This window comes from Dendroctonus ponderosae, unplaced genomic scaffold, assembly GCF_020466585.1.
Source record: "Dendroctonus ponderosae isolate FM_Combo_2020 unplaced genomic scaffold, Dpon_F_20191213v2 Dpon_F_20191213_3, whole genome shotgun sequence".
Classification (NCBI taxonomy): domain Eukaryota; kingdom Metazoa; phylum Arthropoda; class Insecta; order Coleoptera; family Curculionidae; genus Dendroctonus; species Dendroctonus ponderosae.
Window position 1 is genome coordinate 6,474,944 of NW_026018508.1, and position 27,602 is coordinate 6,502,545.

Sequence of the window (27,602 nt, forward strand, 5' to 3'; positions counted from 1 at the left end):
ATTTAATTATTTCTAACTAGTGAAGAGACCGAAAATACTGCTAGAATTTATTACATTATTAAAATGAAATATAAAGTACCCTAACATTTTCAAATTTTTCTATATTTCCTGGTTACATTATAGAAAATGTCTAAAATTGAGATCCTAAAATCATTAGGAATGATTACAAGATGACTGTATAAATACAAGCAAAATAAAAAATATAGGTAACGATGGATTTTACAGTAAGTTTTTGATAATCAACAATACACGTGCAAATGATCTTCAATGACAATTAGCTACAAGAAGAAGAAATAATTATTTACGCAAATAACAAGGCAAAAGTGAATACGGTAAAGTTTTTTTTGTTCCTATTATTCAAACAATGGGACGTGCAAGAATAATGGATTCGATTAAACATCTGAAAATGTCGTTTTTGTATTACATTAAATCGAGTTTAGTAGATTCCTGAAGATTTTCGGGGGAATCGTGACATCGCGAAAACTATATAAGATATGTGTGGAGTACAAGAACGTTTGTTAGTCAGTGTTTCGACATCATCAATGAAAACGGTGAGTTAAAAGTGGTTTTAGATCGAGCTGATACTCAGGACTGTTCTGATTTTTACGCTACAAAGTGTTAATGGAGTGATAGTAAATACTTAATATGGATGATGGCGTGTGCGGATTATGKTTTTTCTGTGATATTAATTGTGATACCAATTAAAGAAATTGTTTTAAAGGCAATTTTCAATTTRGGCAATGAGTGATTTTATTTGATTTATTTATTWTTTTTTTTTGTTTTCATTTAAAGTTAAAAKAATTATTGTTTTCCAATTTTTTTATTTTACTTTTTTTACRCAACTGTTACTTTGAATTATTTTGTGTCMGGCTAAYAGGGYATTTTTGCTTTGTTTRATGCGTTCAAGAAGTAATAAGTAAGAAGGCTAAAAATATACTTGACTGAAAAATATTCGCAAATAAATTTTGATGATGAAAAACTAAGATCGAGTCAATARAGAAACACAAAMATTTTCTCATTAACTGGCCACAGTTTGGTAAAAATATTCCTAACGCTTGTTTCATTCACAATGAAATGGGRATTCTTCTGGAAAGTTAAAAAATTCAAATTAAATTYCATACAAAAAAMGCAATTTAACTCTAATTATCGGGTTTTATTCGGCTAATTTCAATTTCCAGCATGACTTGTTGAAGATTCGGCATAATCTAAATGGTCATTTGAGAAATAGTTTGGCATGCAAATTATTCGAGTCGTAAGAAAATGAGCATATAAAAAGTGTCTGATACGCTATTAAACAGTGTTTTTCCAAATAAGTTTTGTTTTATGTTTATCTTCTTTCAAAGAAAATGCTAAAGTAATATTTCAAAACATTAATTTATTTTAATTCTATTTAATTTTTCAATTCTCAAAAATATTGGGAAAAGTAGTAAATTTACCTAGTTTTAGTAATTAATAATATACCAGTGACATAAATAAATATGATGATCAAAATAATTATACCACTAATTAACGTGAATTTCAAGATAGAAATCCGAATTTTGCAGAGCCGAAACCAAACTAATTATGCCTTAAAAAATGTTTAATTAATTTTCTGTTTGTTTGGACGCATGTTGAGAATATTTCAAAAATGATCCAGATCGCTGAAAATAGAGAGCAATTATTAAATCAATTTTATAAGGACAACGCATTCAGACTATAAATATATAAAGAATAACTGATCATCCAATAAAATATTTGGATCGATTGTATATTAAAAAGCGCTGGCAAATAAAATGACTTGTTTATAAAGAGTAACACCTATTTTAAGAATTTATTTACCGTGAATAAATGCACTTTAGTGTGCATTTTAACTGTATCAAATTATGCGCCAATTAAAAATAATCGTATTTATTATTAAACAATAATTACCTTTAAGTTCCGGTAAAAATAAATAATGTTCCAAATAGTAAAGAAAATTGCAGTTTTTTGGGGTCATAACGGCTAGAAGTTATCTATCCTACATCCGTTTTTTATGTTTTTATAGTTACACTTAGTAGCTGTACTGTCGTATAATCGTATTAATGTATGCTATGAATAATTATAATCTGAATCAAGTTTCTATTTCCTAATCGGTTACGTTTTATTTTAATTAATTTAACCTTTACATTTTTGAATTAATTTATTTATTATGTATTTTCTAATAATTGGTTCAGGGTTATGAGAATCTGCATGAAGATGTGAGATAAACAAAAATTGATGATATTGGAAATGCTATAATGAAGGTGAGAATACAGGGTCACAATTTTATCCGGAAAAATAATTCATTATAATGTGGTTCAAGGATGTGAAACTTGATATTTAGATTACAATTGAGTTGAAACAGAGCCAAATATTATTAATTTTTGTACCTCAGTTTCAAAAAATAAACTTGGAAGTTACCGCGTTTTAGTCTTTATTTAATTTGAAATTCTGCTTCTAGCATCTAGATGTTTATGAAAGAATAACATTTTAAGCTTTTCTTACTTTGGCACTGGATACTTGCCTTAATCACATCAAGTACTCAGTGTAGTTGATAACAAATTACTCTAAGTACTAGGCTCAAATTATTTAAAAGAAACAAATAAACATTTGAAGAACTTTATTGAAACTACAAAAAGGTGATTTGGATCAATATTTAATTATTGTCTGCATTATTCATTTTTTTGTATCCGGAATCTTGACCTTACCCCAAGACAAATACTTGCACAGTACTTCACAAAGATCCTTATCTATGTCTGGGCAATTTCCTATTTCTTAGGCACGTGGCCATCAACCATAAACAGGTAGTAAAAGGAATTACCTATGACAAATTTGCAATTATAAATCTGCCTTGATTTACCAATCGTTTCATTTTTCTAATTGTCGCTACTGGAAAGATTATTATCTCAGCTTTCAGCACGAATTTAATGTAAATAAGAACTCGCAACAAGCAAACAACGTTGACTTTTTATTAGATTGATTTATAAAAACAGTGGGGTTTAGTACGCATTTGTTTTGCGAATGGAAATAATTAGATACTCAAAGAAAGAAGAAAAAAAATTTTTTTTTCTGTTCTGAAAAAAATCTAAGGGTGTTTTCAGCTAAGTGCTTCCCGTATCACTTTTTACCCAACAATAACAAGAGACGCTAACGGAAGCGAACTGATATAAAACACGCGAAAATTTGCGACAAATAAATATCTCGTTAGTTATATTTGACGGAAACTTTAGGGAGCTAAAAAACAGTAGAAACGTACGATTTTTATTTAAAATAATATTGAATTTCAAAAATTGAAAAAAAAGAAGTTGTAAACAACATTTATAATTTCTGTTTAAAATTGTGCAAACATTAATAAAAAATACTACACATTATTTGCTGAAAAGTGTATACAAACTTTCAACCACATCAATAAAAAATTGGCATTATTATTTATATTTACTCCACTTTCTATTCACTTTTTATGACGTTTGTTTTTTGTGGGTTAATAACAGTACACATTTCGATTTTTTTATTAAACTTCTGTGTTGTGTGTGAAACAGTACTGGTTGTTTCGTAAATGTTGCTTATTGATTTAAGTCTTTTTAAAGGAAATGTTTTAAGTATATTTTACTCACAAAAAAAACAAACCCAAAAGACAAAATGAAAAATAAGTTTAACACCGCGTCAACAAGATGCAAGTTGAAAAAAGTGATTATTGAAAGTTCCGGTTTTGCCCTCTAATTACTACTAATTTTAATAATGATCACAGCAAATGAGGTAGTTTAAGATTTTTAGAATATTACTCAAGTTTATTGATTTGAACATAATTTGCTTAAGGTCGTCAATAAAGTATTAATTCTAAAATCGCTGCTTTTATACATTCTAAGACATTTTGCTTTTTGTATCTATAGATCTGATACTTCCTTTGATTAATAGTAATGTAAAAAATATTAGAACACCATTCAAAAGAAAATAAAGATTTATAGACAATGAGCACCGATTAATCATAAGTTTTCGTTCGCAATCGTCGGTTTTCATAAAATCGGTTACAAAATTTGAGAGAAATCTGGTTACGGTCGTCAATAATTTTGACAATTTTTCCGGTCAGCGTTATTCTACAAACAAAACATTTTGTTTGTAGAATTTTTAATTGGATTGCGATACGCCTTCTAGTTATTTGTGAATTATATTTCCATTTCTTCCTGAATCAGCCTGTATTTATATTAAACTGTTGTTCAAATGATGAAAATTTACAGATTAGTTATTTTCACTGTTTCAGTGAAATCAGTTATTATTATAAACTCCAACTTCTTTATGTAATAATTAATGAAATTTTTCTTTTCAAATTATTCACTCGAATGTAGGTATTCATTTTAAGAAATTACATTAAATACCGTGTGCTTTGCGTTTACGCAACTAATCATCTATTGTCCAAAAACTTACCAATTACCAAAAAAGTACATAATCGACATTAACGAGGTTAAAGTTTATAACGCTTAAATCGCAGTACATATAAGGTGGCGATTGAAATGTTCTTGGTATAATTTCCGTCTTGAGGGCAACCAAATTATCCCATTCGACTAATTAATTAATCTTACATAATCGTTACTCTTATTAATTAATATTGCGTTATATAAACGATTATAATGTAATAATAAATTCTGTCAGTGTTAGCAGTAATAGATTGAAATAAATCTTGCGAAAGCGAGTTGTACACGGGTGGTGCAAGTTCAAAATTTGGAAAGTGCCAGCATGTTGAAGAAAGTTTAATTTTTAATTGTTGAAAAAAAAAAGTATTGGTGTATTATAAAAGTTAATACATTTATTACTTTAATCTGACGTACTTTTTTGTCAAATGCAAATGTATTGCAAAATAAAGTTTTTTCAATATACATACATATTATTTTTATACGCAGGACGATTTTCCCTTTGCGACTAGACGAGATCAGCATTTTTAATTTTTTTTAAGCATTGGATTACCTAATTATTGGCTTAATTTTTTCTTGGGTTTCAGAAAAAGAGTATATAACATTCTATTGGAAATCCATTAATAAAATAAATCTATTTACACGTTAGGACCTTAAATTACATTCAGTTCAATCAAAGTTCACCCACATTTAATAATCGAGTGATCATCTTTAAAAATATTTCCTGCGAATTTTAATATTTAAACAATTTTACAACATTTTTGTGCTCAATTAATTCTGATTAAGTGCGGATGTCTAATTTAATTGTTCGATGTTCCAAAGACTGTTTGCGAATAGTTTAGACTGGCACTATTTATTAAATAAAAAAATACCTGTATCCTCTGCATTCCTCATTTAACGGACTCCAGCATAAATATTGTTAGCATTTATTAATCTCACAGTCAAACTCAGAATCGAGCGCTTTATAAAAGCTGAAATTAAATTTATAACTAAGTTCCTTTAGTCATCTTAATAAATATTATGGACTTTATCCTTCACTTTTTCATATTACTCGCTGCAAAAGTCGCAATCACTTGCACAAAACAAGCTTTATTTGCTATGTCACTCATTTTAATATTATACACAATTAAAGTGCCGTCGTATAATATAATGGGTTATATTTATTTTTGATTTTATTATGATTTTATGCATTTAAAATTACCATTTGTGTCCGCAGGCTGACGTAGGGCATATGGTATCTCAATGCTCTTAAGTGTATTTACTTTATAAGAGTTGTTATTGAATCTTCGGCATTTATTCAAAATATCAAAATTGCATGTTGAAAAGTCGTACTGCCTACCTGGTAAATGCTATATAGTGTACATTGCGTTACAATGGCTTTGAACAAAACTTCAGATGTTAATAGCTCTTCAAATTAAATCAAAGAACCGGTTTCATTGATTTCTTCATACACTCATTCATAGTATTCATCGTCAAATTATTTATTGTGCTTTATGCAATATTTAATGCTGATCTTGAAATTAGATATTAATACTGCAACAAGTAAATGACGAATATAAAACGTCTTCAAGATGGATCAAAGAGAAGCCATTGTTAGAAAGTGTGTGTCAGGGACAGAAGATATGCACACTAATTAAGATGGACAAGATGCTATTTCCTTAAACATCACTTCATTAATCTTCTTCATTTTGTATTAAAAAGCGATATCAATGTATTGATCGGAAAAATTGAAATATTTTTCAAATTATGCAATTCAGATTGCATAATTTGAAATAATAATAATACTAATACCCTTGATGTGTGATAGTTTATATTATATTATATGCAGTTAAGAATAAGGGAAGCGTTACACGATAATTTAGAAAATATCAAGTAGCAAATAATATTTTAAAGATACTGACGGGCAATAAAAAAAGTTTACTGTTTAAATATTTTTCGTAGATCTCGGTTTTAGATGCTGCATACTATTTTGCTGGTCGCTTTTCTTCTGCGTGCATTTTATTGTTATCTATCGTTAACAACAAATCGGTCGCAAACAAATTTTCAATTCTTCATATTGTGATTATTTTAAATTTGTTTTATGTCTCGCATTTTCAACGGAATCTTCCCTAAATAGGTGTTTTTTATTTCATTTATAAAAGTCATTGATTATGATAGAAAATCTTATATTCAGCTACAAATTGCAAATGCAGGTGAAAATTGAATGAATCAGAGTTGAGCAAGTGCAAAAAAATCAATGTTGCATCTTTAATTTTACTTATAAAATGACATCAAATGCGGTTTTTAAGACAATGTTTTCTAATGTTTTATGTCATTTTAGATACTTATACTGCTAGCCCTTTTGGGGCTCACAAAAGCTAGACCGCAGTTCCAGAGGCAGCAACAGTTTCAACAATTTAGGCAAATAGTGCAAGCTCCTCTAACTTACATCTTGAGATATGATGCCAATTTGGGATTACCAACTGGATTTTCATACGCGTAAGTAAAATATTTGATTAATTTCCAAAGGTTTATTCTTTCATTACTGGGATTGACTATCCTGAAATATACAGCAAAATTCGTAGGTACATAACAAGAAACCCAATTAAAAAAATATTTTGTAACTAAATTATCTGTGGGTTTAGAACCTTTTTAGTTCGATATAAAACAAGTTTTTGTAGCCCCCAAGTATGTAAGTTGCTCTGTATTAAATTATACCAAATATACTTAAGCTGTTAAATTGAAATGAGTGTAGTTTCTATATAAAACCTTCTTTATGTAATAATCATATTACTGTATAAGTAAGGTGGTAAAAAAAATTACAAATGAAAAGTTCGATGTAACTAAACTGACTTCAGAGACAAAATCTCCCATTTACAATTAAATAAAAACATTTTCAGTGACTCAAAAACTTTATATTTGTTATAATATTAACATACCTATAATGTTCTATTATTGCATCATACTTTTTCTATCAATTTCTTATTGCTTCTTTTTTATTTAACAAGTAATTCGTATTAGGTGCGAATTTTCGCTCGAAAGTAATTACGTTCTCGCAAAAATATACCTATTGTGTTTTGAATCTCATTTTTTGAATTTAATTTTTTTCTGGTTACAAATTTTACTTATCAATTGCAGTCATTTTCCGGCTGCAGCGGTAAATCAAAAAACATTAGGTTTAGCTGTAATTTTCCTAAATGTTACTTTATTTGTTGCTTGAATAGTAAATTAAAAGTAAATAGTAAAAATATTTCTAGGCACTGAAGAAACCGCAACGAAATAGCGGTTTTATAAATTATTCTAGTGTTTGAAACACTGAATGATTCTACACTTTATTTATTCAGCGTTCTTAGATATAAATCAAGAAATACTTCTTATTTTTATAGAATAATTGTCTTCTGTAATATTTCATATCATTTGAATCTGTTAAGTTTATTCAGCTGTTCACGTAGATTTGCGAAAAAATATTCCGTTTTTTTCCCAGATGAAAAAAGAAGAAAGTTATATCCTACAAATAATAGCAGTTTTTCGCATATTTAGATGCAACTAAACTCGAAACTTTTGATAAATTTTTAAGTTTTCCTTCGGAAAGTGCCAATATCAAACAAAAATTGAACCTGTTAAACCCCACAATTATGAATTGTAATAAACATTTGTCACCTTGAGGCAATTCCTACTTTCATTCGAACAAGTTAGATCAATTTAAAGTCGATTTTCTGGAATCCACTTAGAAGTACGGAGTTTCTCACGCATTATACCGTAATTTACTTTCTCATCTCATGATCGTGCTCAAATGTATCATTAACACAGTTAGAAATTTCATTCGCATTAATACCAAATCAGCTGAAGAATATCAAGCACAAACAATATAGATGTAAAATGTAAATGTTTATGACCCCACACCCACATATCTATACGGGGTGTTCTATTACGATTGTCTTAATTATTTGCTTAACTTACATCGGCTGCATATTTTGCTATTTTATATATTATTATATTTTTCATTATTTATATTTAGCATATTTTTATCAGTAGAAGAAAGATTTATATTTTTCTAAATAAATCACTTGTGTCTCAAAATACTGCTCAATTCCAGTATTCAAGTTATGCTAGTAAAATCCTTGAAAATAAGCAGTTTAAAGTAAAATTATGCGAGTAAAGTTGAGAATTTCAAAATTATAGCTTAGAGATTTTTTATTTTTTGAATGAGCTGTTGTTGGAGATTTGATCGAAATTTAAGACGAAAGGAAAGCCTAGTAAAGAAAACAATTTTTATTAGTTTTGCTTACTTTTTAGTAAGTCGTTGTTTTAATTTAAGTCGATAAAATCTGAGAAAGGACTACTAACTGCTGGAATCAAATAATTTTTATTGTTTTCAATATCAGGGTTCAAACCAGCGACGGATTCAACAACGCAGTGATTGGTGAAGTTAAAAACCAAGACACCCAAGAAGAATCGCTAGCAGTAGAAGGACAGTATTCCTACGTTGGAGATGATGGTAAAACATATACAGTTTACTATAAAGCAGACGAGAACGGGTTCCAACCTTCTGGGGAACACATTCCACCTGCAGCTAACACTTCGAGGAAGTTAGGAATTCCTTCAGCAGCCCTTGCTTCGTTAGCTGGTGGTGGATTAGGCTAAATTTACTATTTAAGTTTTATTGAAATAGTAATAACAGATTCAGTAATTCGAACTTTTGGAAAATACTTTTAGCTGTTTAATTACTGATTTCAGAGAAGAAATTTAGTACAATTAGGCAAAATCTACCAAATTCACTGCCAACTTTACTGTTATTATGCGATGTAAATAAACATGTATTTTAAGAAGCGGGTATTTTATTTACAATTTGTTTATTGCGAAACATTAGTTAAAAAATGCACTAATGAAATAAACAGAATTAATAGTAAGTTATATAGTGTTTTGCAAACAAATCGCTCCAATTTAGTTTTTTACGTTTTACGAAATAGGGAAAAAAGTCAGTACCGCTTTAAAAAGTAAAAAGTAAACACTTTTTCTCTGCGACTAAGTATAAAGAAAATAAGGCAAGTTATGGAACATGCAAAATATTACGCCAAAAAATACAAAATTGTAACGATTCTGAAAATCTGCGCTTCATCTCGTTGTTTATTTCATTTTTAGACACAAAACCCGGAGCAAATATACTAAACAGAGTTAATCATTAATATTGCACAAAGAGGTAAAAGCAGTAATATTTGGTATAAAATTAATAAAAAATATTTTGTGCTCAGAGTAAAACGGAGGATGCTAAATCGAATTAAACAACTACGACGAAACGAATGACTAAAAATGAAGGTAATTGAATCGACAATTAATATACTGAAACTAAATTGAGCAATTTAATCCAACACAAACCGTAAAAATACTTTAATGCTAATTAAGTTGGATTCGTTTTATTTCAACACAAATTGTTCTTAATGACAATCCTGATTAAAAATAAGAATTTTACGTTGTATTTTTCGGAAATATTTTCTCTAGCTATGCAGTGTTCGAAAATTATAATCTGACTTTCTTATTTTAATTGCAAACCCCTAATTTTCAAGTCAAAGTTTAGATATTTATTATGGATAAGCTGCTGATTGAAGAACTAAATTTACGAGTGCTCTATATCGACCACTGAAGAGTTCAAGTTAAAGTACAACAAAAGTTACTAAACAGTAATAAATTGAAAAGGTAGAAAAGCCGAGTAAAAAATGTTGTTTTTGAAAATGGTTCAAAACCCTATTGAGAATACAAAACCTCTTTAATTTAAAATGTAATTCAGGGAAAAAAATACCAATAAATGCAGCAGATTCCCTTCCAAGACAGTAGAAAGTCTAATTTATACAAAAACTACACTTGTTTTAAAAGTTTTCTGTTACTTTCGTATTAAAACAAGAAATTGAAATAACGCAATCCAGATAATTTCTCGTCGTTCCTAGAAGCAAAAATTATTATATCATTATATCCTAGTAGTAAATATTACATGCAATAATATAATAAAATATAAGTCACCAATATCTAAAAGCGATCGTCGGTTTTAGGGGAGTGTTGTACTTTAAGACGTTTTTAATTTGTTTTTCAGGCCACTTTTTAAAGCAAGTATGTTATCTTCTCTATTTAGAAAGATATTTTCAAAAAATATGCAGGGTGCCATGGACTAACCCAAACTAACCATTTAAAAGCAAATCGAAACTGCTGTTAATTCAGCTGAAAAGTAAACTGTTGCAGCACTATAAAGCTGTTACAATTTATCGTATTGAACTTTTAAAATTACATCATTTTTCCCAGCACGTATTGCATGGTCTTCATGATTGAACTGAGAAATACCTCTAAAACACCGAAAACACTAAAGCAGTAATATATACTTACACATTTATTGATTATAATCTGTATCTGGAAAACCAGTCTGAGCTGGAGTTCATATTTTCACGACTCAAGATAAAAGTAGAGAAAAACCCAAGCTAAAGTATATGGGGTGATTTATTCTTAAATTCAATACATAAAAAATGTGGAAACTAATAGAGCACACACACCTTTCGTTTGAAAACACTTAGGAAAATGTAGAAAAATTAATCAGTATCGATAGTGATCAGGCTTAAATGGCCCATTGACCGGGACTCCAATATATTTGGCCTGTTCCGGGCTAAGTTTGGTCAGCTTAACGCCTAAATGATCCAAATGCAGTCTGGCGACTTCTTCATCTAAAATCTTTGGCAACGTGTGAACTCCCACCTTATAGTCTTCTGGCTTAGTCCAGAGTTCGATCTGAGCTAGGCATTGATTCGTAAAACTATTGGACATAACAAACGACGAATGTCCAGTGGCGCAACCCAGATTGACTAAACGGCCTTCCGCAAGTACGATAATATGATTGCCATTGGCCAATTCATATCTGTCGACTTGGGGTTTGATGTTAACTTTGCTTTTATGGTTCTTTTCCAACCAGGCCACGTCGACTTCACAGTCGAAATGCCCAATATTACAGACGATTGAGTCATTGCGCATATTTAGTAAATGCTCGCCCAAAATAATGTCTTTGTCCCCGGTGGTTGTAACGAAGATTTGGCCCTCTTTGCTCGCTTCTTCCATTGTTGTTACTTCATATCCTGAAACAAAATTGAGGTTTTCCAACCATGCCAAGTAAAACCTAAAGCCAATGAGAATTATTAATATATTCACTTGCCTTCCATAGCTGCCTGAAGTGCGTTGATTGGATCGACTTCAGTGATCAGCACTCTGGCCCCGAAAGCTCGCAGCGACTGGGCACTGCCTTTTCCAACATCACCGTATCCAGCAACGACGCAAACCTTTCCAGCGATCATCACATCAGTTGCTCTCTTAATACCGTCAATTAGAGATTCTCTGCATCCATATAAGTTATCGAATTTGCTCTATAAAACATTCTATCATAAACATCCCATAAAATCGAGCAAATAAGAACTCGGTAATGTAACGAATCAGTCACTTACTGCTTCGATTGTCTGGTAAAAGTTACAAGTCAGAGTTACTTAAAACTAAGTAAATACCTTGGTAACAGAATCATTAACATTGATGGCTGGAACTTGCAGTTTTCCAGACTTCAGCATTCTGTACAAATTGTGCACTCCAGTAGTGGTTTCCTCACTGAGACCTTTGCAGTTCTTCAAATATTGCGGGTACTTTTCATGAACCAGATTCGTTAAGTCTCCTCCGTCGTCAAGTATAAGATTGAATGGCTTTCCTAATAGATGGAAAAGATTCGATAAATAAATGACAATAAACTAACAGAAGAAATTACCATCAGGAAATACAAGAGTTTGTTCAATGCACCAAATAAACTCTTCGTCGGTTTCGCCTTTCCAGGCGTAAACAGCGATCCCCTTTTTTGCCAATGCTGCAGCCGCATGGTCTTGGGTGCTGAAAATGTTAGAACTGGACCATTTCACCTAAAAATAAATCATATAAATTAATTTTATGTCGCAACAACCCATTGAAATACACTAATAACAAAACAAAATACAACTAAAACAAAACAAACCAAAGTTAACAATAAGTCCATTCCAAAGCGTTTTCGTTACGATGAGACAACTTATGATCAAACTTAATAACGCAAAGACAATTCTGAACTCCGACATGTCGAAAAAACATTTTTGCTTCCAGCTTTGTAACGATACGGAATTTATTGAAAATTCCAATTAGGAAAATAACAATTTTCGGAAGCTCGATCAAAAAGGCCTGTATGATTATTTCGTTATTTACAATTGCTTTGAAGAATAAGCAAAATATTCAATAACTCATCCAAAGGAGGGTTGGGAGTTTTGTTTGACGCCTAAAGATCATACGTCTCGAAACAGTGCATGGAAATGTGTTTGATAGTTCAAAATTTTAATATTTTTTATTTTGCTTCCATCTCATACCTTAAGAATTTTTAATAAAATCCAATTAGCGAACAAATCCTAGTCCGATTAAAAACGCTTATAGGTTTAGGCAACCGTTTAGTTTCGAGCGGACGTGCCTTTAGCGAAATCCAGCAATTTTTTCAAGTCTGTAGCTTTTACTAATTAGAAATGATCATTCATTTTGATGAATAAAGACGAAATAGTGTGCATCTCAATAAGATTGGAATACAAATTTTGGGGTTTATTACTTTAAAGCCCATATTATTGATATAGTGAAACATTTTTCATTTGCGCTCTGTTAACTACTCTTTTTAGTACACACATAGCATGTATAATCTTTCAGTCTGAAAACACATCTTTTACCATACTGATAATGTATGATATTGTAAGATATTTTTTAAGCAGCAATTAAACTCATTTTCTATTGAAAGTTGAATATCATAGAAATAAAATATCTAATATAAAAACCATCAAGAATATTCCTAAAGTAAATATTATATCATAGCCGGGTATTTTATGATGATTTAAGTTGAATCAAATTAGCAATATCAATACACATATTTTACATTGCCCGGCCAATTAAAGAGACGCGAAATTCGAAACTCTTTTGCTAATTTAAAATTTAAGTTGTTAGTTAGAGAAAATATAAAAATATCACGTATAAAATCGACAAATACTTTTAATATATTCCTATTTCTTCTATCATAACAGAGCATGCAATTATGATTTCAATTTAAACAAATTAATTTCTAATAATATTAGTAAATGAGTGGTTTTACAATACATTAAATACCTTAAAAGAGGTTTAACTGAATTTGTAAGCAGTAATTAAGTATAATTCTACAGCAATTCATAATATAAATTAATTAACAAAGAAATATGTTCTCAATAATATAAGCCAATAATAAGTATTTTGAATTGATTACTATCTTCTTCCATCATGACTGAGCAGTTTATTATCATTTAAGTTTAAACAAATTGCGTAACCGTTTTGTACATCGAAAAAGGTTATCATTTAGTCTAATCGCCTTGTACTGTTACAATAGCAACTATTCGCTTCACAATGTCGTGCTTATTAACATGATCAAGATTTTATGAGAATAGAAATACACATTTGAATGTACAACTTTTGTGTGCAAACGGGCATAGAAGCATCTTTAAACTGAAAAATAGATTGACTCACTTTCTAAAGAATTTTACACAATCTTAGACTTTGGCATGAACTAAACCTCGAATAATAATTGATTTTCAAGCAACAATAAGATATAAGCGAATGAAAATTAAAAAAAAATAAGTCCAAATATTCTAAAATAGGATTAGCCTAGACAAATTGGACAGACAGTACTTAAGCATGTATACATATAAATTAATATAAAGAATATGTGAATAACTTGAATGCAAATATCAGCTTTTAAAATTAATTACCAAAAACTCGAAAATCTGTTTTCCAGAATGAAGTAGGTAATAATGAACTTATTGTTGAATGAAACATATCGATATTATGACCTATTTGGGATAATCATTATTTATATCAAAATTTAATCATTATTTATATCAGAATTTAATCGAAAAAATAAAAGCGAATAGAAACAGTAACATTTATATTGAAAGATATTACTATAAAATTAATGCAAAATATGTAGAAGTGCTATATTTTACTTTTGCTCTTCAATGACAACATTTACCAACAATCTTAAATTAACACAGTGCGACGTAAAGATTGGTAAGAAATAAGAACAGTGAAAACCAGAAAATATTTTTTTTCCGTATGAAGTTTTGCAACACGAACATTCCGTTCTGTGGGGTTCAGGGTGGTAAGTAATTTTTAAAATACCATTTTACTAATTTTATAATAAATGAGCGTTGTGTTAATGCATAATAAGTGGCAAATAATTGTTTTCAATAGAACTCGATCAAAGCTTTAAAACGATAAAAAAATAAATCCATGTTAATGAAAACGCTAAACTAAAAACTGACAGTTTGTTGAGAAAGTAGAACTTAAAAAGACCAACTAAACCCCATTGAGGGACATACCTCAGCACCCAATTCGATCAAAGTTTCAATCAGAACTGCAGTTTGAATGGTCATGTGAAGACAACCGGCAATCTTCGCCCCTTTGAGGATTTTCTCAGGTCCGTATTTCCTGCGAAGCGCCATCAGCCCTGGCATTTCATTCTCAGACAGACTGATGTCTTTTCGGCCCCATTCAGCCAATTTGAGATCAGCTAGAGGTACAAATAAACATGAATTTTGTATGGAACATCACAAAGCAACCAAAACTTACCGACTTTAAATGGAACTTTGGTCATTTTGGCAAAGTTTTATTTATAAATGTCTGCTCGCAAAAGATGCTAGACTGTGCCGGCACATGGACCAAATACGAACTGATTACTGAAGCTGATGTAAAGAAAGTTTGGTTATCTTGCGCGATTGAGGTTATTTTATGACAAACATGATGGCGATTTTTTGTCCTTGTTCATATACCCAGAAATGAGATGACTAACAGAGATGCAATGTGTTGACGCGTAGCGCAGAAGAATGGGGCAGAAGTAGAGGAATTTGTTTTTTGCCTGACAGCTTCACATTGTGAGGTTAGTTTAGTTGCCTGACATTAAAGTTCTTGTTCAAGAGAACAGTTTTTGCTAGTAATTGAGTGGATTGTGTTTTATCTCAACGGTGAAAATGACTGAACACTTGCACGACGTTGTACTACCCGATAATATAACAGAAGAGCTTCTAACCAGCCAACATATTGATTTTATAAAAAAGTATGGCGAAGAGCAGAACAAATTTGAGTACGGAATGACTGATTACCTTCGACTTTCCGGTATGTATTGGGGCTTAACTGCTTTGGAATTGATGAATGCGGGCGTCACAGACACTCAGGATGCTATAGTAGAATATATCGTCAAATGCCAAGACCCAGATAGTGGTGGAATTAGTGCTTGCATAGATCACGATCCTCACATTTTGCATACTTTGAGTGGTATTCAGGTAACCATTCAAAATAGTATCATGCAAGTCCAACATTTGCCTGTTAGATTTTAGCGATGTTTGACAAATTGGACGCAATTGATATAGAAGGAGTGGTTAAATATGTTCAAAAGCTTCAGCAATTTGATGGAAGCTTCAGTGGTGACAAATGGGGAGAGGTAGATACACGCTTTTCCTTTTGCGCTGTTATGATCTTATCCATACTGAATCGAATGAGCGCTATTAAGGTTCAGAAAGCTGTTAAATTTGTGAAGTCATGCAAGAACTTCGATGGAGGTTTTGGATCTAGGCCATTAGCCGAAAGTCATGCAGGATTAACATATTGCTGTGTGGGTTTTCTGTCCATTACAAAAAGGTATACCTTCAAGCATTAATAGTCACTTAAAATGTTCGTTACCTTTTTTTATCGTACTGGACGTTTACTTTCAGTCACGCAAAAGGTAATTCTTTACATATGTCTCGCCAAATAGTTCTCATATCCCTTAAATATGATAAGAAAATTCAACGGATTTAAACGCCTAACTTACGAACAATTCGCGTTGAGTCAGAAAACAAAATTGGAGACCAAACACACAAAAGACAAACGGGACATAATTAAAACAGGGATTAGCAAATTAAAGAAGTATTTAATTGGTTTCAGATGTTTTTCCTTCTATTCTAGATTATGTACATCGAGTAGTTGATACGACTATTTTTTCTAATTTTTATTAGCTTTTACCTTATGTAAATAATTACCCTTTAATGTTTTATATGCGTGTTGTATAAAACAGTGAAACCTGAAGTAATAAGCCAATACCGCTAAAAGAGTATACAGAATACACTTCAATAATACTTTTCAATATCCCTTGCGAGAGTCCTGAAATAAGTTGATGTGTAAACATTTAAAGTAGGTACTCAACCTTTGCGAAAAATTATTAGTTAATTGGGTTTGTCCTCATGTTTGGCTAATGCACGCGCAGGTTAAAATTCTACAAGCTTTAAATATCTGCACCAAGTTTATTTGTTGCTGTACTTTGTTAGAATATGTAAATTATACTATGACTGTCTTCGGCAGCTTATTAGACAATTAAAAAGTGCACGTCAATAATTTTAAATTACAAAATAAATGAAAAATTTTGTATTTTGGAAAAGTTCAGATTTTACCAAAAGTAAGAAAATCATACGGAAATCAAATAGCATAAGATAATTTTATTGAGTATTATTATTATTTTATTATTGTTATTGTAATTATTGAATCCATTTTATTTCATACGAAATACGGCGCGAAGACTAAAACTGAAAATCAAAAGAATCAAATCACTTTCGACTCGATATTCGCTACTTCGGGCTTCCTTTAGTAACGCTTACCTCTTTAACACCTATAATTTCTCACTCATTAACTGGAATTGCTTAAGAAAAGCCTTTTCCAACAGCACACAGCCTAAGATTCAATTCCAATAAAAATTGTTCTATTATACTAAACTATGAGATAAATAACTTTAACTTGATTACAGATTTGATGTGTTAGACATAGATAATTTAGCTTGGTGGCTTTGTGAAAGACAAAACCCATCAGGAGGATTTAATGGCAGGCCTGAAAAGCTTCCAGACGTTTGCTATTCATGGTGGGTACTCGCAACTTTGGCGATGCTTGGTAAATTGACGTGGATAGATGGTGCAAAATTGCAAACATTTATTTTTGCTTGCCAAGACCAAGAAACAGGTAAAATAACGATAGCAAAAAGAACTTACAAATAACCCAAAATTTACTGGTTTTCCTGTTAAAAAAATTATGTATCTTCTACTTCTAAAATAGATCTTTTTCTTAAAAGTTTTCTAGTCAACTTATAATCTTTTACTTACTTCTCAAAATGCCCCTAAAAAATAATCTCCTTGGACATTAAAAAATACGGAAATTAACATGCTTCTGTGTTAGTTTATTATAACTTGAGCTAATGTTTGTTGCTATTTAAGGAGGGTTCTCAGACAGACCTAAAGACGTGCCTGATCCATTCCATACTCTTTTCGCCGTTGCAGCTCTTTCCCTCCTCGACTATGAGAATATACAGAAAGTAAATCCTACATATTGCATGCCACAGCATGTTATTGATAGATTGCAACTAGACCCTAAAATTCTACCCAGTTGATTTTGAACGCACTTGTATTATATTTGTAATTTTGTTCTTACAAGAAAGAATTCTTACTGAATTTGCATAATTTTCGCACAGTTGGAAATAATTTTGATAACGTAAAAAAATGTGTTATCATTTACCTTAAGGATTTTGTTACTGAATTTATGAATGCAACTGTGAAATTAATTATACCTACTTATTTTTTTCATACATATGAGGTTTGCAAATAAATTAATTTAAACAAAATTGCGTCATTATTTTTCATGGACTAATTGAGGTGCAACGGGATAAAATGCTAAAAAACATAAAAACTGATATAAGAACACCTTTATATTTTAATGCTTGCCAAAAAGTTGCAAATAGTGACACGGCAATTAATAATATAAAAAAACGTTTGCATGAAAATAGTCTTTTTAAGCAGTATCCATCGCTTCCACTCTGTCTAATCTTCTGACAGAGACTTCCTCAATATCAATCACTCGAGTTGTTAAAACGGCAGTAGTTCCTAAAAAAATCGAATTCAAATTTCAATTTAAAAAAATTGAACTTATTGAAAACAGTTTTTTTTATTCAACTAGAACCATCAAAGGAAGCTTCATACCAAAATATTTATAATTAGTGGAATAAAATCGTTTATTCGGTAAAATGGAAGTTGAGTTTTTTTATCAAATAAGCTCATAAACTTAAATTAATTGCGTATTCAATTGTGAAATTAAATTTCAACTCTAAAGGTTTATAATTTAAGCAAAAATAATACTTAATCGGAGATTCACGGGCCGTAGTTATTAAACTTACAAAAAAACATTACATGAGCATGAAGCAATGGGCAAAGAAATGGTAAATATAGAATCAAGTGTAACTAGAGTAACAGCCTATTAATAAATTGAGGAGACAGTGGGGTGTGCGAAATAATTGTATAAATAGTCTAGAAAAAATAGTGTTACAGTATTAAAAAATCTTATATTTAAGTAGGGAAGAAGAAAATATACCATTAAAATAAATATTTCACTTTCTCGATAGAAATTTAGTTTGATTCCGCTAAACATTTGATATGAAACAAATGACAATTATGGAAGAAAAATTATTAAAAATGTATTATCAAGTTTTTAAAGAATAATGGAATTTTTAAAAGGTTGTCAATAATTATGTCATGGCTGAAGATGGTTTGCTTTAGAATCAAGAAACTGATTTATTTTTAACCCTGCCATTTTTAGGCCAGTAATTAATAATTACCTTCTTAAGCATACAAACTATTAATATTTACACGACAGTTAAATTACCTTTTGGATATTTGTAGGAATTCTGCTTTTCTCCTTTCTTATTGGCCTCGTCGTAAGTCCTCAAGTACTCTACAGTCCCTTTTCGAATAATGCAAATGTCTATGTTCGATCCAGAACCCAAATCATTGAAAATACCGTAACCGACGGCATCTCGAACCTGAAAATGTATTTCCTCATAAAATCTTAGAGATACGAGCAATACTAATATAATACACGTTGCGCAAAAGGTTAACACCAAACAAGAAAAAAACAACATTAAATGGTATAATAAAAGAGAAGATTTTTGAAAAACTTTTAGTCCAGTCTAAATACATATATAAAATCACTTTTTTATAAACAAACATACCAATTTCACTCCCTCGGCTTCAGACATGTTCGGTTTCCAGCGCGTTTCAAAAACAGCCATTGCAGCCAAGGATCCGGAACCCATAGTAGTATATGGAAGTTTATCGGTTGAACCGTGAGGAAAGATGGAGTAGAGATGAGGTCCTGTTAATTGACTGAGTTTAAAAAAAGACGATGGTGATCTTTGTGCGAAAACACAAGTTCCCAATTATGCTACTGTATAAATAATATAACAGGAATAATTTGTAAATGAACTAAAATTTTTGCGTTGAGGATCAAAACATGGTTTGAAAATTGGGTTTAATTTGCGAAAATTTAATTAAAATTGTTTACTTCTGCACAGATGGCTACATGTAAGCAATTTTCTTTTGTCCATATGTACTGTTAAAATATGCCAATGTGAATATGAATCCGCAATAATGAATTACCAGTAGAATCGACGCCTCCAAGAACCAAAGCAGCCCCAATATGCCCCTGATAGCGGAACAAGTATTGTTTCAGAATCTGGTTTGCAGTAGCAACTCTGGGTACGCGGTTCGTATTAAGGCGATGGAGTTCCAATTGGGACGATACCATTTGAGTGGTCATTTCTGTATCAGCAGCAGTTCCCGCTCCGCAACAACTATTCAAATATCATTTAATGTCTAGGTTTAAGATGAAAATTATGTCGATGCTTGCACGAATTGATCACTTATTTATTAGAATACTTACTACATATTTGGGGCCAAATAATGAATCTTTTCGCAGTTTTTATCTGCAACTGTAGTATCCTCAGTTGCTCTAGTATCAGCGCCAAGGATCACTCCATCTGCGTAGATGATCCCAACAATGGTGGTACCAGTTTTTTGGGCTTTCGGGATTGACAAGCCCTTTTTTTCAAGCATAGCATTTCTGCAAAAAAAATAAAAATCGATTTTTTTACGCGCGAGACGTCAGTTGGACCACTTTAAACCATTGTAACCGTGCTTGTAATTCCTCTTTCAAATTCAACCTCAACGTTTAATCACGGCAAAAATCACAGTTCTCTTAAACAAAACAAATTACTAATCCGCATTGTTAATCGTAAAAGTGTAGAAATCCTTATAAAAAGACCGTTTTTATTTCGCGCTTGTATTCCACATAAAAATTCTCATTTTAAATTTAACTCAATTCAAATGCAAATACTGCTAATATACAAATTCAAATAGAAGTGAGAAAATATCAAAAGCTTTGTCTTCGAAAAATTGTGATTTTGCGTTATAGCTTGAAAATATCTCTTTGCAATAAAACTTCTTACACCCCAGAAAAGTTATTATATTTTCAATAAAAATAACATTTAATTTACGATATTAATCAAAAGATAATCAAATAAAATTTCCTTTTCGTATGAGTCAATATTAGCAACTTTTTGCAAAAAAGTATAAAAATTTTGAGATATGTTGCTCCTCATACTTTAGATACTCATACATAAGAAAATATATAGATTGAAAACTGAATGGGTTTTATTTTAATTAAATTTGGTACATGTTTATTTCAGTAGGTGTCAAATACAGTGGTACATTCAGATATTTTGTTCATAATATTTACATTACGTTTTATTTAATTTGGCAGCTAAAAAATTAGTAAATAGGGCTGGTTTTCTGTAATAAAATATGGTACGTTTTTTTTAAGTACATACAGTCCTTGCTCCAATGTCCAGAAAAAAACGAACAACTGAACGCTAGATAAATATTCTGCCTCTCGCATTTACTTACAGAAATAGTTTAGAGCAGGAACTAAATATTTTAACGCTTTTTGTAGAGTAATTTGTTTGTTGTGTATCTTTTATTATTATTTATACTTTTATAGGAATGTACTTCAGTTTAATAAGCCAAATAAGAACCGTAGGAAATAATATTTATGAATTATACGAAATTAGCGCTCAGTAAAAAGGAATACAAATCTCGGTAATTATCTAGATTCTAGATGATCAGGGAATCGCATCGCGTTTAGCAATATGTACCAACGGCGACACATTTGCCAATTCGGTTAATTTCTTAAGTTTTTCCTGTTTTTGGTTAGATTGGTTAGCTGCATTCTGCCCCAAAATGGGAATTTATCGACTGACATTTATTTATTGTTTTGGTGGACGTCTGTAGTGCAGCATAAGCGCAAAGTCGGTTATATTATAGAGTAGTGAATTTCAATGTCAGTGTAAAGTAGTGGAAAAATGATTTTCTATAAGGTGAGTAAATTGTTAACCGCGAACTCAAAGGTCTTATCATCTACATAATTATCAAGATTTTTTCACAGTTCGCCTTACTTTATCGATCTCTCATGGTGAAAATGCGATTATTTTTTGTAACATTTATAACATCATATGCAGGTCATTTCAAAATTAGAGAGTTCGAGATGTATGAGTGCTGTAAGAAGTTCAATAGGATTAGCCCAGGAGCCCAGAAATACAAAATATTTCAGCTTCTTAATATTCGGTTTAAAGTTTTATGCAACCCATCTAATCTCAACATTAGGGTTGGTGTGTTTATATATGAAAAGTATTTAGCTTGAACTGAAAACAAGTTGAAGTGATGTTTTTCGTGATGAGGATTTCGGAAGCAATGTTACGAAAAAATGGGGTCATGTGCATGGAATCCTGCAATTTATGTTCCCGTCTACCCGAATAGGATTATTCAAAGGGCGATAACTGCTTGCAACAGTTCAAATTTAAAGTTTTTATTGCAATTCCATGTAAACAAGGGTTAGCTCAAAACGAAATGACAGTGCAAATCTATAGAATAAGTTGGTGGTAAGTGAAACGAAAGTAAATCCAGTTAACAGTAACGAATGTTTTCTATATTTTACGCAAATTGATAGTTTATAAACCCACCTGCGGCAATTTTCAAAGGAAAACCCTGGAGCCGGAATTTCAGGACACAAAACGCTAGACATTGTTAATATTTTGATAAGTCACTATCACAGATCGCAGAGGTTAAGAATCTGACATATGACATATGAGTCTGTAAAATACTGCGGGAGCGACTAGAACTAGTTTCAAATTTTCACCGCTTGTAGAAGAAACCTACTTTCATTGTTTGATAACGCAGCACTATGAAGCACAGAACACCTCTGAACTGAAGCTGAGCTATGAAGGTTGTTTGAATGTACTTTAGGATCTCAACAATTTGTTTGTTGCCGGCTCAGTAAATACCGCTCCCCATATGAATGTTTTTATGCAACTAAAGTCTCTATTTAAATTTACATCTTCCTATCCAAAACAAGTAACAATTACAAATTTTCACGATCTTTAGAAACCAGTTGACTCGAAATATTCTGAAAGTTGCATAAAAATCGGCCGGATTGCCGATTGATGCCAGGTTCCTAAACAAACAACTCTCAAAATTGATGTTTTTGAGCAATTGGGCTCCCACTTAAAAAGGCACATCTCAGATATTTTCCAATAATTGATTGAAACTTCTGAAAAATACCCAATAAAAAAATTTGTTTCATAAAAAATAAATTTAGCTTTTTGACTGTCAAGGAGTTTCTTGAAAATTGATAAACTGGTATAATATAGAATTAATTCCCGAAAAAGTTAGTTCATATCGATATAAGCGCGCTCAAAAAAACCTAAAACGAAGAAGAAGTACGTGGCAACCTGAACAGGCGTTAATCTGTGACGTTAATGACGTCATAGATAAAGACAGGTAGAGAATTGTGGGTAGAGAATTGTTGAACTGTTTATAGTAGATAGTTTGCTATTAAATATTGAAAAATATGAGTGAAAACACGGACGATTTAGAACAGTCGGTAATGTTAGCAGCCGCCGCTGCGGATTTACGAGAGTATGAAGAAGCTGAGAGTAGACTACCTGAATTGAAGCATGATCCAGTACCAGTAGAAACTAGTAGAAAAAGTTATTATACCGAGACGAGGTTTTCCGACCAAGAAAGAGACAATAATGTTTGCACGGTAACAAATCGGAAAGAAACCAATGCTGACTCTCATTCTAGGGGTCAGGCTCGTCAGTCTACCAGCAATAAGAGAAGCAGGGAAGATAGCGACGATTCAGACTCACATCCACATAAGAAAGCCGCGCTCATTAAGGAAGTTTCAATAGGAACAAGTCATGCAGAAGTTGTCGCCACTCATTACAATCTCATTGAAGAGAAAGGTCTCCAAGAGAGGTCCAAAAGCAGAGTGATCCATTTACGCAACTTCCACAACTGGATCAAGAGCATGTTGATCAATGAGTACCTAACGAAAATTAGAGACTCGAAAAAACAGCACAACCCCCCGATAAGGGTGCATGATATGTGCTGTGGTAAAGGAGGCGATTTATCCAAATGGCGAATTGGTAATATCAGCCATCTGATTTGTAGTGATATTGCCGAAATGGCCTTAGAAGACTGCAAAAATAGGTATGCTTCATATGTCAAGCAGCGATCTAGGAATGATAGAGGTATATTGAGCATTTTTTAAATTATTTTATACGTGTTTCCATTCAGATGTACCTTCCGTATTTTTCGGATTGTAAGAGGGCCACCTCAACGACAGTAATTTCTCTATTCATTTCTTTAAAATTTGTTTTATTGATTCTGTTGTTTGAGCTCGAATAGATCTCACACTAATATCAGGTGTTTCAGACAGTTCACATCGACCTTTTGCCCATATATGTTCTCTCCATAATTTCAATCCTGTTTCAAAAAACAAATGATTAATTTCCTTATCCCACCTTCTTTTAAAATTTGCAAGTTTATCAATACATATGCAATATACATAGTTACATAATATACATACAATATACAGGGTGTTCCGCACATGATCAAAAGGGTACTGCGATATTCTTTGAATCAAAATAAGGCGATCTGACCTAACTTTTATTAACAAAAATGTCTGGCTCGTCTGCTATGGTTCGCCAAAGTTCTTCAAAACATTTATCTTTTTTGAAATATCGAGAGAATGATACGATGTATTTTGGTGAAACTCGCTGTTAATTTGTTCTTATGTAAGACTCATATTTTGATGAAATAATCGAGTTTAGCCGTTTTGTTCAAGTGGTGAATTCTTGAGTGTCGTGGTACAAAAACTACCAGAACTTTTTATTTGGTGGATGGAATCAACTTAGTTAATGTCTAACATTGTTAAGTGGCAAGGAAACAGAAATATTTTTTTGCAAAAACTATGAATGCTACAATATTTTACAAGCACAAAATTGTGAATAAATGATTAGTGCATCAATAAAAAAAAACTGAGTTGATTCCATCCACCAAATAAAAAGTTCTGGTAGTTTTTGTACCACGACACTCAATAATTCACCACTTGTCTAAAACGGCTGTTTCATCTCGTTCTAAACTCGATTGCTTCATCAAACTATGAGTTTTACATAAGAACAAATTCTCTCGATATTTCAAAAAATATATTTTTTTGAAGAACTTTGCCCATCAATAGCAGAGGAGCCAGACATTTTTCTTAATAAAAGTTAGGTCAGATCGTCTTCTTTTGATCCAACAAATATCGCAGTACCCTTTTGATAATGTGCTTACGGGATACCCTGAATATTTATGTAATATTAAAAAAAAATAATTAAATTTAGTACCTGGTCATTTCAGAGGATTCTTAACCCAGTGATGAAAAAGTGGTTTCAAAAGAAAGTAGCAAATACGATTTTATAAATTTTCTTTGCTGCATGAACAGAAAATAAATATTTTATTGCCACACTGCATACAGGGTGTTTCATTAATATACAGACAACTTTTCAAGGGTGGTAGTAGTAGAGTGGTTGACCTGACTTGTGTCTACATTATTTTGAATTTAATTTGATTGTATTTTTCTAGATTTAGTGTACAACAGGCCAAATGTTCAAAAAAGATCCTAATATGTCTAGATTTAAAAAAAAATATTTGAAGGTACCAATCTCGATCCATTTGCATTTTTAGTATTCATTAGAAGGCTTACTTTCATAAAGAGACTTTTCGATAACTTCTTGGTAAAAATACAAAAAGCCAAATAATGAGGATTTTTCATTGTGGGTTCAATTATTGCAATTACCTAATGACTGTTTTTTGAATTTATTATTTAAGGATGGGGTTCAAACAATATATTTTCCATGGAAGTAGTTCATGGCGATGGAGGCAAAGTTAGATACAGGGAAAAGTTCAAAGACCCCTCTATAAAACTGGATTTAGTTTCGTGCCAGTTTGCCTTTCACTACAGTTTTGAGAGTTTACCACAAGCCAACTGTTGGTTTAAAAATGTGTCTGAATGTCTACAAGCTGGTGGATATTTTATTGGTAAGTATTTGTTGTCCATTGGAGAATATGCATAATCATCTAACTAGGCAGATAACGCAATTGAAATTAAATATAATCCTTACAGTTTAATTGATATATACCAATAATGTTTTCCTAGGGACAATGGTTGATTCTAACGAAATAATAGCCAGATATCGCAAATCCGAAACTGATTCCTTCGGAAATAACGTGTTTGAGGTGAGAGAACTGAATTTCGATGCAGCTAAACCTCCATTATTTGGGGGTAAATATAATTTCGAGCTGTTTGGAATTATAAATTGTCCCGAGTTTCTGGTGCACTTTCCCACTTTTGAGAAATTGGGCAAAAAGTACGGCCTAAAACTGGTCAAAAAAGAAAAGTTTTGGAACTTTTTTGAAAGAATGAAAGACGAAGGTAGGATTTTTTTTATCAAATAGCACGATTGAATTCTGGGTTGGGTATTCTAGATTCTAAGTGAACTATAAATTTGGGCATTAATAGAATAATTAAATAGTTGTAATAATTTAATAAACCTAATATCGGTAGTAATAGAAGGTACACATTAATAGAGCAAATTGAGGAAAACGCACTGAATTAGTTTGCTCTAAAGTAAACAACTTTTTTGTTTCTAAAAAACGCATTTTCTTTCTAATTAAGTGCAAATGTGCCTTACCCTAAATAGAAATGCTGAATTAAAATTATTATATAGGTAAACAACTGTTAACTAATATGGGAGCTCTAGAATCATATCCACCAACAGAAGGCAAAACATTGGTAGGAAATGATGGCGATGACTACACACATGCAAAAGAATTTCTGAAGAATCAGAATGGTGATGATGGTTGTTGTGGTACATTGTCAAAGAGTGAATGGGAAGCTTCGTGTAAGTGGCGACTATTTTTTAAGAAATAAAAAGTCCATATAAAAAAATGGAGAATTGGTTATTTCGGATGTTACTTACTTCTACTTCTCCAAAAAATAAGATTACTTATAATAAGTATTTACCCATAACTAAGTTTCCTTTCATTAAGCAAATTGCCATTTTTTTGATAGTTTCAGATAGGAAATTGATTGACCAACTCGTTTGTCAACAAACATAGAAAATTAATTTTGCATTTTAAAATCCACCTGGCTAGAAAATGGACAAAAATATCACCGTGCAGTTTCTCATTATCTAGCATGCTCAGTAATTTAAATTACACTGCGGAACTTATTTTTAATGGCCCGTTTGGAAGCAAAACGACTGAGGATCTATATTTAGATGAATTTTTGGTCATAAAACGAGTCAAACATTTATTGCTTCATATATTCACAACATACCACTCGGTATGACTAAATTACGTTTTACTGTTAATTTGCGGTGCTTATTCAATATTTAGTAACAAGCTGATTAAAAATGTTTGATGAACTTTACGAAAAACAGGGTACTAAATAATTTCGTTATCTTTTCAGCGTTATACTTGACATTTGCCTTCCAAAAAGTTAAGAACACTTGGAACGCTGACGGAACTCCATGTTACGACATTTAATATGAAATATCAGTTGAAACTTTATAGAAAATATTGGAAAAAGTTGTGAGTACCTATGTTAATATAGCAACATAAAAAGGCTGAAAATCAAATGTATTTTTTTAAAGTAGACACTTCAGCTATAGTTGACGAAATACAGTCAAGGGTTTACCATATTCAAAATCTTGTTTGAGAGAAAACATATCATTTGAAGTTGATTTATTAACAATTTTGTAATGTACATTAATGTAACATTAATCACTTAATTAACATTCAAAATAGATGCAGTTTTAAAATATGCAAACCAATGAATGTCGTAAATCATTCATACTACATACCATGTAGACCATGTTAATACAATTTACATCTCAAA

General features: G+C 31.3%; 5 protein-coding genes across 5 annotated transcripts; 3 read left to right on the top strand and 2 right to left on the bottom strand.

Moving 5' to 3' along the window:
* Window positions 1-512: 512 nt before the first annotated feature.
* LOC109543633 (cuticle protein CP14.6) lies at window positions 513-9,211 on the top strand. The gene is made up of 3 exons (XM_019913447.1): window positions 513-551; window positions 6,724-6,881; window positions 8,768-9,211. Exons 1-3 carry the CDS (start codon window positions 543-545, stop codon window positions 9,024-9,026), a joined length of 426 nt encoding a protein of 141 aa, XP_019769006.1. The 5' UTR covers window positions 513-542; the 3' UTR covers window positions 9,027-9,211.
* A 1,636-nt stretch (window positions 9,212-10,847) lies between these two features.
* Window positions 10,848-15,215, bottom strand: LOC109543634 (adenosylhomocysteinase). Its single transcript, XM_019913448.2, has 6 exons — window positions 15,048-15,215; window positions 14,798-14,988; window positions 12,163-12,310; window positions 11,912-12,105; window positions 11,569-11,776; window positions 10,848-11,491 (listed from the first exon to the last, which is right to left on the bottom strand). The coding sequence occupies exons 1-6, from the start codon at window positions 15,070-15,072 to the stop codon at window positions 10,959-10,961; spliced, it is 1,299 nt and encodes a 432-aa protein (XP_019769007.1). The 5' UTR covers window positions 15,073-15,215; the 3' UTR covers window positions 10,848-10,958.
* A 104-nt stretch (window positions 15,216-15,319) lies between these two features.
* LOC109543636 (geranylgeranyl transferase type-2 subunit beta) lies at window positions 15,320-18,114 on the top strand. The gene is made up of 4 exons (XM_048664563.1): window positions 15,320-15,757; window positions 15,805-16,112; window positions 17,251-17,459; window positions 17,711-18,114. Exons 1-4 carry the CDS (start codon window positions 15,446-15,448, stop codon window positions 17,881-17,883), a joined length of 1,002 nt encoding a protein of 333 aa, XP_048520520.1. The 5' UTR covers window positions 15,320-15,445; the 3' UTR covers window positions 17,884-18,114.
* Window positions 18,115-18,180: 66 nt separating this feature from the next.
* LOC109543637 (proteasome subunit beta type-7) lies at window positions 18,181-22,456 on the bottom strand. The gene is made up of 6 exons (XM_019913450.2): window positions 22,339-22,456; window positions 20,205-20,384; window positions 19,922-20,115; window positions 19,495-19,637; window positions 19,149-19,305; window positions 18,181-18,373 (listed from the first exon to the last, which is right to left on the bottom strand). Exons 1-6 carry the CDS (start codon window positions 22,398-22,400, stop codon window positions 18,282-18,284), a joined length of 828 nt encoding a protein of 275 aa, XP_019769009.1. The 5' UTR covers window positions 22,401-22,456; the 3' UTR covers window positions 18,181-18,281.
* A 681-nt stretch (window positions 22,457-23,137) lies between these two features.
* LOC109543632 (mRNA cap guanine-N7 methyltransferase) lies at window positions 23,138-27,342 on the top strand. Its single transcript, XM_019913446.2, has 5 exons — window positions 23,138-23,910; window positions 25,532-25,741; window positions 25,860-26,135; window positions 26,431-26,604; window positions 27,174-27,342. Exons 1-5 carry the CDS (start codon window positions 23,226-23,228, stop codon window positions 27,248-27,250), a joined length of 1,422 nt encoding a protein of 473 aa, XP_019769005.1. The 5' UTR covers window positions 23,138-23,225; the 3' UTR covers window positions 27,251-27,342.
* Window positions 27,343-27,602: the final 260 nt, after the last annotated feature.